Source organism: Watersipora subatra, chromosome 7, assembly GCF_963576615.1.
Source record: "Watersipora subatra chromosome 7, tzWatSuba1.1, whole genome shotgun sequence".
Classification (NCBI taxonomy): Eukaryota; Metazoa; Bryozoa; class Gymnolaemata; order Cheilostomatida; family Watersiporidae; genus Watersipora; species Watersipora subatra.
In genome coordinates, this window is record NC_088714.1 from 60,678,693 (window position 1) to 60,689,097 (window position 10,405).

The following is a 10,405-nucleotide window of genomic DNA, read 5'->3' on the forward strand; positions in this document are numbered from 1 at the left end:
GTGGTTTGTGCAAAGCTTAGGATGCTGGTTGAACTAAACTCCAGCGTTGATGTGAAGGTTTATGTTTTACTTTCATAGGTTTAAGAGGGCTTAGAAGAATATAGTCTACGCATTCTTTACAAGTGTTCAGACTAGGCGAGTTTGCGGTTTAAAAACGCTGACAACAAAATTGTGCATTTAAACAGTAAATTTCCTGTTACACTGGCATCACCTGCCATACACTTAATCTCTGATAATCTGTCTGGATGCAGCTATGCAATTGTTTTGCAATCAACTGATTGGTTTTAGATTTTTACTGATTACTTGTAATTTATCGTCTGATCACAGATTTTTTTCGCCAATAACTAGTTTTAGTATTAATAAGATTTGTCATTCCTTGTTTTTATTCGCTTTGACCCACTGACTCGATTGGTCATTGTCATTAAATAATCATCAATTGCATATCGCTGTCGTTGGTGAATAGCATGTCAAGGTCGTTGCATTGTGGTATTGGCATTTTAGGTGAGCAACATTATATCAAGGTCATCATATTAGTTGTTTCTCAAGCAATTGCACTCCAAAAATCAGTGTTGCATTTTTCTTTTAGAAAAGTGTTCCATTTTTAGTGTGGCATAGTGATTGTTTGAGTTCTCCGTGATACAGATTATGCAAATTTGTATAGCTGATGTTTGGTTGCAACATGTTGTTATTCAGCTAAGGCTCTAAAGGTTTGGAATTTTCATACACCCACGAGTTTGTTAGAGTCTGTAAAAGCCATAGACATATTAACTATACTTAATATATAGTATAGTTAATATGTCTATAGTAAAAGCATTCATTCAGCGATAACTTTATAGCTTACCTCTACAGGCTAGATGTGACGACCCAAGGTCAAGAGGTTAACCTGGAATTGGGCATTACCCGGATTATAACTCCTGCGATGTCTAAAGTACTGCCAGCAAAGCATTCCTCTCTGACTCCTCGCAGGTCTCTCAGTGCCCTTAGTAATCGAACTTCTAGAGACGGAGGTGAGTCCTTTCAGATTGCCTGTGAGCTTATGAGCATCCATGAGATACTAAATTTTCATGCAGGGATAACGTAATGCCCTTATGGGAATAGCCGTGTCGCTTTCATTTGGTCGTGATTTAGTGGCGCCGTTCGGAAACGAAAAGCACCATTTTTCCGTGACACAGAAATTTTTGTGTGCTATAGAAAAATTGCCCTGTCACAAAAAGCCCTGTCTTTGTGCCATGTAAAAGGCCTTAGCAACCAGCGGCATCACATGTGTGCGTAGGTCTTGCTTTCCTCTTGCTTCTTATGCAGAAATTTTTGTTGTAGAAACATCAAATCTATCTGTTTTGCTTAAAACAGCAGGATATGTTGTTGTATCATGGCTCCTTGCAGGCAGTAGTAACAGAAGCTGTTGATTGACTAGTGTCTTATCTGGCGCATTACGCCAGAAAAGGCAAATTTGTCTTCTGATCATCTATATTTATTTTGTCTTTAATCTCACATTGTTACATTAATTTTGTTATATCATCTACAAAGTACATACCCTAGGACACTTTTATTTCGCTAGTACAGTCATACTTCAACTTACGAGCTTGATGCGTTCCGAGACTAAGCTCGTATGTTAATCTGCTCGCATGTTGGTGCAATTTATTTATATATAGAACAATTAAATATATATTGATTGGTTTCCATACTCTAAAAAATGCAAATAAAACGCTCAAAACAAGATATTGTAACAGAAAGAACATGTTGGTTATTGTCCTAACTTACCACATGCTTTCAAAAAGCAACAAATAAAAAATCATGCAAAAATGTGATTAATTAAAATGTAAAATCAAATACATACAATAGCAGCTAACGCTAGCATTTGCCAGGGAGGGAGATATAAGTTATCCTTCATTACGACAGTTGACTTTGATAAATCTGGATTTTATCAATGTCTTATCAGACAAACTTAGAAGCAAACCTAAAAGCAAACTTTCATTTTCGACTTAACGTAATTAAAATTTCTTCGGCGTTCATAGTTTGAAGTTTCTCGCGGGTTAGCTAATTTTTCCTTTGTTTCGCTTTCACGACCAACCGGCCGTTTTAAGATAAACCTATCTAAGGACGTTTGCCTTTGTCGCCCTTTCAACATGTTGCGATTAGGACGAACACAGGTGTCGTCACAAAGGGTTAATGCACGACCACTAGCCAACTTGTCTGAATGTCTATTTTTATAGTTTTGATAGATAGCACCCGGCCTTTTCACATAGCATCGTTTCAGTATGCTGTCACCAGCCAATTGTTTATCTTTTATCCAATGTTTGAACAGTCTCTCCATCAGCGGTCGTGAAGATCGCTGTGCCGTTTATAAACTATCGTTAGTCCTTTTGCGAACTGAATGCCCTGAATATTATCCTTCTGTTTGATAATAATTTGTGGATGTATTTCTGTCAAATTGCTGAGCTAGCTCAATACCGCATATATATATAATTCGCATATTTTTCAATAATTTCCCGTTTAATATCAACTGTTATCATTCGTTTTTTCTTTGCATTATTTTTCATTTTACTGGCAAACTTCCGGTCAACGCACAGTACTTTTAATTCACATAATTCTGCACTGAAAATCGCACCCAAAAAACACGATACAAAAGTATAACCTGAGCAGTTGAAAAGTATAGAGTGATGCTGTTCTCATAAAACACCTCCGGCATACTTGGCAAGTGACTCACGTGCTTGTATCTCAAACATGGCTCGTATGTTAGTGCAAACACTTGCTTAAAAGTTGGCTCGTATCTCAAGTTTCTCGTATGTTGGAGCACTCGTAAGTTGAAGTATTACTGTATTTAGTTTCGTGAGTAGCATACAGAGTAAAATTTCGCTGCAACTTAATTTCGTGGCTCTGATGAGTGCGAAAATATAGTGATGTGAAAATAAATGCAGTGGAACAGACAGATTAGATTCCTCAGATCCAGTTCGCTTGTAAGAAAAAATCTTCAATCAGGGACTAGTTTGTAATTGTAAACCGCAGATAGAATGGTGTGGGCGAGGTCGATAATGCAATTTGATCGCTTGCTGCCATTTGTTTCTTGGACTATCAATGAACAAAGCTATTTAATTCCGCGTTTCCGCTCGTTCGATATGATAGTTTAGTTTCGCTCATGAAATATTCGCGAGAGGATGACTCCGCCAAAATGAGAAAGTTAGATGAGGCGAATACATAAGCGTTCTAGGGTACACATCTACATCTACAACCTGCCCGTAAGGACATCACACAAAGTCGAAATGTTTCCATTGCTCTACTATAGCGTCGTATGGAAATATGTCAACCCAACCTAGCACTTCCGCACCAGCACACCGAGGTGTTGTTACACTATAATTGGTGTGGAAACTTAGTAATAAATTATCTATTGAATACCTATTGTAGACTGGAAGGTGAGGTGCATTTATTTGGGCCTACAGGTATTCAACATTTTGGAGTTATCATCTACATGCTACTTTCAGCGATAATTATTTTTATGTTAATCGCTCTGTTGATCAGATGATGACCCGTGGACAAATTCAATATAACAGCTTTAGCATTTGCTGAATTTACTGGTTGCGGTGCAAGAATTTGGTTATTATAACCTTGAAAGGTTAACAAAATACATCCGTTTCGGGTAGCGGTTGTTACTGATGCATCCACTGTTAATGAGGCATACCCATCCTGAATAAAATTGCCAAGGGTTCACTGTTGAAATATGAATGTGACACATGTACTTCATTCTTCATACCAGCTGCATGTAGGGCATCCCTCAGGAGACTATGGAAGGATGTTGCATTACCTAATCGTATTGTTTTGCTCAACTGCAACTTTTTGCACGCATCAAGTAATAACTTTGTTGCGCTTAACCATATCAGCTTAAAAGCTTCCCCCATACAGAATTCTCAGCTTTTTTTAATTTCCACAAGAACTTACAACCTGTTCGTTTCAAGGTGTTGTTAATGTTCATTTATAATTAGGATTTTTTGTTTTGCATTATCAATTTTTTTTCTGTATTGCTTCACAACTATGGTATCCATAATTGTTGTAAGAGGCTTTATTTTGCGCTTCATCTCGAGTATGTAGTTCTATCTTGGAGTTGTCTGTGGATGCTTTCATATCGCTTCCTATATCCTGGTAACATGTTATTGTTGGTGCCATTTGTATGTGACCCTTTTCTAGCATGGTACTATTGCAATCGTCGTAAATTTAATTAAACATAATGAAATGTAAATTAGTAATTATGATATAAAAAGCGAGATGGTGGCTTTTACAACCCAATCTTTTTATAGTTTCGCTATATATTTACAAATTTATTATGGAACAAGTTCAAGGCTTTATGCGAACCGCAAAAGTCTTAAAGATGTGAGAAGATAAGGTATTTGTGAGTAGCATTTTAAATTGCGACAAACAGTGTAATTATTTTAAAACAGCTTGCATTGTTTACTTTATCGTAACTTAGGCTCTGACATCATGCAACTAACATGAACTGATGAGTTTGAATATCTGCCTCTCTTAGCACTGATGTAGCCTCTGCAACGCTACTCTGACACGCAATGTCTTCTATTATTAGCTCATGTCTAAGAGGTTCTACAATCTTATTATACTTGTGGAGATATAGCTGATAAGTTCTTCTCATATATAATATAGAATTATATGTAATTCCATGAAATTTCAACATAATTCGAGCAGTTTTCAGACCAATATTAGGATATTAGTTTTATATACAGTCAAACATGGATAACTCGCCCATGGATAGCTCGAACACATGGTTAATTCGAACGGTTTCTTTGGTCCATTCCCACGTAATGATAAATTGCTATAGGTAACTCGAACTCAACACTGTTAACTCGGACTGTTTTTTGCCCAACGGCTACCGAAACGGTTGTTATTGCTTTAGAAAATCACTTTATTCCAAGCCATAGAGGTAAACTTCAATTTTTCGTAATTCATAAGCGTCGTTATTACCACCATCGGCAAAATATTTTCTATAGGTTTGGTGAAATTTTATTTATACCAAACATCCGCTTAGCGATCGCCCTTCGGAAGCAAGGTAAAGTGAGGTAATCTTTGCATAAACTTCAAGAAAAATCGGCAAAATTGATCGTGGGTAAAACGCTCAAAAGAAAAAGATGTCTTTTCTTTTGAGCATTTCAACAACGATCAAGTTTTGCCAATGTCAATCTAAAAACGTCCTGGCAATAACATCACCTCAAACAACAAACCAATCTCAAGTGATAGAAAAATCTCTATACTTTTTGATAAAAACGTTTTAAACTTTACATTAGAAGCATTTAATTTGAAACAAGCCATTTGTGCTTTTGATATATATTATAGTTCGTATATGTACATGTTTCTACTAATAAATAAGTATATACATGGACTTGTGACAGTGCTCTGATAACTTGAATGCTCTGATAATTCGAACACTTTTGCTCGGTCCCGTGAAGTTCGAGTTATCCATGTTTGACTGTATATATATATATATATGTATTTTATGCATGTGTTCAAATAGCAAATAATGTTCAGAATGAAGTCAATGTATTTAGTCATATTAAAAATGAAGTTAAAAACACTAATTTGATTTGGTGATCATTTAATTTTAGCTTTAAAAATGATGTGAAAAAGTTTTGAAATATTTTCCTTTGTCTCCAACTATATTACTTTATATCTGTAATAATGCAAATAGTTATATTCTCGAGCTGCAATATTTTTTACAAAGTTTCGGCTGCCTAAAATAGGGTGCAACATTATTTGTATGTATATATAATTAATATTGCAATAACACGCAAGCTGTCAGTGACGCTTTCATTTTTACGTATGTACACTCATATGTATGTACATACATATAGTTCATGTGTATGCATATTTGTACGTATGTACGTACTTATGTATTGCCTCTTGTTTGTTTCCACTCAAACTTCATCGGCCAGACTAGTTCGCTAAAAGGCTTTATTATTTATTATACTCTATATATTATATATCTTATCTTATAAATCTCAAAGTTTGTCTGTGTGTAGTTTGGTATGTCCAGCTATTGCTATTAAAATCTTGGAATTGGACTCAGCTAGACTTGAATTCACGAAGATTACAACCCCAGGTTTGGAATCCAATTCTCTAGCCACAACACTACGAAAGCTCTTACAATTCATAGCTCTTACTACATAACATATACACCCTTATCCCGTTTTCACACCTAAAATGGCGTATTAATTTAAACTATGAATTCTTTTAACTCTATGAAACATGATGCTATTTCGTATTTTCGGGAACTTCTATTTCCTGTTTTTTGTAAGGTTCAATTGCTAAATCCACGGTCAAGGCCAATTCTTTTCACACAGACAGTTGTATTATCTCAAGTAGGAATAGCCTCTAAATTCTCTCTCAGTTCGGTCAAAGACAGCACAATATCTCATTTTTAGATTTGTACGAGTATCAAGAGGTACTAGTATCGTTGTATTCAAAGTTTTGATGGATAGCTTTTGCTGGAACAGTAACCTTTTTTATACACACACTTCTATGCACGAATTGCTATTATTAATTCAACATATTCAGGCTTTTTCTTTACTCAGTTCGTATTAATTGTATTATTACCGAATCATCTTTTATTGTAACCATAGCAAAACAGACTTAATTTTGCTATTACTCATTCATTATTTCACATTTACATTTAAACCCTTTCATAGTTGGTTTTTTAATTTATTTGACCTGCGCAAAACATTTTTCTCGTGATATGAAGCTTGAAAGTTAGAATGGTAACTTATTATATGTTAAATAAAAATAAATTGTATGTTGAGAAAAATTAATTTTATTTGCAGACCTATTACCCGAGCATTCAACTAGTATATATATATATATATATATATATATATATATATATATATATATATATGTATATATGTATTGCGTATGTAACATATTATAGGTGTAATATATTATGTATTTAAATATATTATATGCTAAGATATGATAAAGCATATTACACCATAACGTTCCCACTATTGTATATTATCTACCTCATTTCTTCAGACTGATCCCTACAGCGGCTAGAGACCATTACAGAGTATGTACACCCTACTACACACAAACTGTATTGATGTACACCCTAGTACACATGAACTATGTATTGATGTACACCCTACTACACATGAACTGTGTATTGATGTGCAACCTACTATACATGAACTATGTATTGATGTACACCCTAGTACACATGAACTATGTATTGATGTACACCCTACTACACATGAACTATGTATTGATGTACACCCTACTATACATGAACTATGTATTGATGTGCAACCTACTATACATGAACTGTGTATTGATGTACACTCTACTACACACGAACTATGTATTGATGTACACTTTACTACACACGAACCATGTATTGATGTACACTTTACCGCACACGAACTATGTATTGATGTACACTTTACCGCACATGAACCGTATATTGTCTCTCACTCGTTGCAGCCGACCTCTCAACTCTCCATGAGCAGTCTTTCCAATCCGACTCGAGGAGGTCTCTCGAGATTCACTTACCAACACCGGACTTGCAGGAAGTTGAAGGTCGTGACTTTATGAGAAGCAGTCAGGGTTCTTCAGAGTCGCATCGGGGTAAGTCATAGCTTATACTAATATGTATTCGACACTGTTAAAGTTGTGTAACTTGGGTAGCAGTTCCTCATACCTTCCATTTTATATGTCACTCAGCTCCACAGCGTGCCCATCAACTCACTCGTGTTAAAATGTAGTTATTCAACTTTTGCTTTTCATGTTGCCGCTCTATCTGTGATGTTCTAATGGGCCATATCAACATCCTTATTATCACCATCATCTTAGTCATAATTCTTTTAATTTTCCGCGAAAAATAAATATTTGAGGTATTTTAACGTGAAGTTTTACTTATGAAACACGCAAACTAGTTGGTTTAGTTCTAGCATGCCGCCATAATTGGCTCAGTACTGCCACTTGCCCTGCCTGTTTACGTATATTCTAAAATTAATGTTGTATCATTTCTATACTAAGTAGATGTTTTATCTGTCACATAGGCTAATCTATTAGTACTCATCAACCTTGACTTATGCAGTTAATTTCCATTATTTGCTTCACATGTCTAAGCTTGGTAAGTCGAAACAAGCTTTTATTTATAAAAATGTACTGTGTTTCATTTAATTCGTTCTGTTATCAAATCTCTTGACTACGAATATTTCAGTCGCTTGTACATGTATATAGACAAATACGTCATGTCAAATTATGTAAAAGTAACTTTTATGGAAGAAACTAATGAAATTAGGTCATAATCAATGAAAGTAGGCTTAGCATTACGTTAACGGCAGGCGAATTGGAATGTAGCCTTAGTGATATGCGTGGCAGACGATGCGTAGGTCAAGGTTGACATATAGACATGAGCTACAGTAGTCTAACTTGAAGTCTGAGAGCTCCAAGTTAACATAACTTATCTTTATTTTTTATTTTAGATGGGATATGTTTGTTTTGAATTTTTTTGTTTCAATTATCTTAGCTGCCTCTTCACTCTCACTAATTGTAGAATCTTTTTTGCCATCCCTTTTTGTCATAATGATTACTCTTTTGTCATGAGATTCCTGAAATATTCATGAGAAAATATTGTGTTTTTCTGCAGCTTCCACGCAAATCCTTACGTATAAGTCACACCTGTGAACTTGAAGTTTTGTTTAAAAGTTCGGGGCGCAACTTATTAAAAAATAAGCGTAGTCTAAAAATCATATCTGTAAACTTCCCACTGCGTTATGTTTATGGTACTGTCACTTGTGAAACTTAATGTTATATCCAAGTGAAAGATATAAATATAGCTATAAAAGTTTTATATGCAAATAATAAATTATATTAAGATGTTTATAACAATAGTTATTAATACAATTTGAGTTAACTGAGAAAATGCGCAAATGCTGAAAAGAATTTATTCAACTATAAGATGCTAAGAATATCCAAACGCACATTTACTGACGTAATGAGGTCATTAGTTGTGGTCACGGTCGTGTGACATCTCTAGCTCTCGGTTCCATTTATTGGGGGCTATTTGGTAATGCAAAAATAGCGGCAGCATTTCGATTTGGAGTTTCCAAAGCTACATTCACAACTTTCGATATAAACCCAGCATCACATTCTGCCCTTCTCGACTACATGCGTTACAAAATGTGCTTGCTACTTCAGTACCGATTTACTGTACAGTAATTTGCGGAAGGCATAACACATCCCCCTGCAAAGGTGAGAAAATTCATTAGTCGGTTGCCACCTCGTCAGCCAACGGTGTGTGACGGCAGACAGAGACAGTAGACTTGACGAATGACACACTGACCAGGTTAAATTAAATAGTGTTAAGGAAACTGCTGGTTCCTTTTACTGCTCCACAAGAATAAATACACTGAGCAGCAGTATGAATGTATATTTCACGTTCTCTTATATAATAGATTAGTGGTCAGGACTACTGCTATCAGTGCTCTACGCTCTAAAAAGTGCAGAGTGTTATAACTATATAAATATAATTGACCCCAGAGAAAAACACCAATCTGGAAAAAAGATAAGTGGCATCAACCTATTCCAACGCTCTAGTTATATACAGTCAAACATGGATAACTCAAACTTCACGGGACCGAGCAAAAGTGTTCGAATTATCAGAGCGTTCAAGTTATCAGAGCACTGTCACAAGTCCATGTATTTACTTATTTATTAGTAGATACATGTACATATGCAAACTGTAATATAAATCAAAGGCACAAATGGCTTGCTTCAAATTAAATGCTTCTAATGTAAAGTTTAAAACGTTTTTATCAAAAAGTATAGAGATTTTTCTATCATTTGAGATTGGTTTGTTGTTTGAGGTGATGTTATTGCCAGGACGTTTTTTAGATTGACATTGACAAAACTTGATCGTTGTTGAAATGCTCAAAAGAAAAGACATCTTTTTCTTTTGAGCGTTTTACCCACGATCAATTTTGCCGATTTTTCTTGAAGTTTATGCAAAGATTACCTTACTTTAACTGGGATTCGTTAAGAGCAACACTCCGAGGCAGTTCAATTAAAAGTTTTACGGTACATTGTATATCACTCACGCTTTTTGAATGGATACTTATTGAACATACACGTATTCTGTGTTTAGGTCAAACGATGAATAGTTTTTTTTAGCTAAGACAACGTATACGTTTAATTACAACCATTTTTAAAACGTTTTAAGCATTCAACATTCCGACGTTGATTCAACACGGAATCAACGTCGGAAAACTATTCGTCACGGGCTAGCCGGGTCACGCACTCAAGGATTTTCGCCACGCACATACAAAACAACATGCTGTTTTTGTTTTGTATGTGCGTGGCGAAAATTCTTGCGCGCGTAACCCGGCAAGCCCGTGCTATTCATCGTATC

The 10,405-nt window shown here is 35.4% G+C and overlaps 1 protein-coding gene across 1 annotated transcript in view; it reads left to right on the plus strand.

Moving 5' to 3' along the window:
• The window catches only part of LOC137400941 (microtubule-associated protein 10-like), a 34,572-nt gene extending 25,356 nt beyond the window's left edge, over positions 1 to 9,216 (plus strand). The window contains exons 16-18 of the mRNA XM_068087279.1: positions 850 to 1,007; positions 7,474 to 7,617; positions 9,035 to 9,216. Of these exons, the coding sequence (XP_067943380.1) occupies positions 850 to 1,007; positions 7,474 to 7,617; positions 9,035 to 9,216 (484 nt within the window). The remainder of the gene's footprint in view (positions 1 to 849; positions 1,008 to 7,473; positions 7,618 to 9,034) is intronic.
• Positions 9,217 to 10,405: the final 1,189 nt, after the last annotated feature.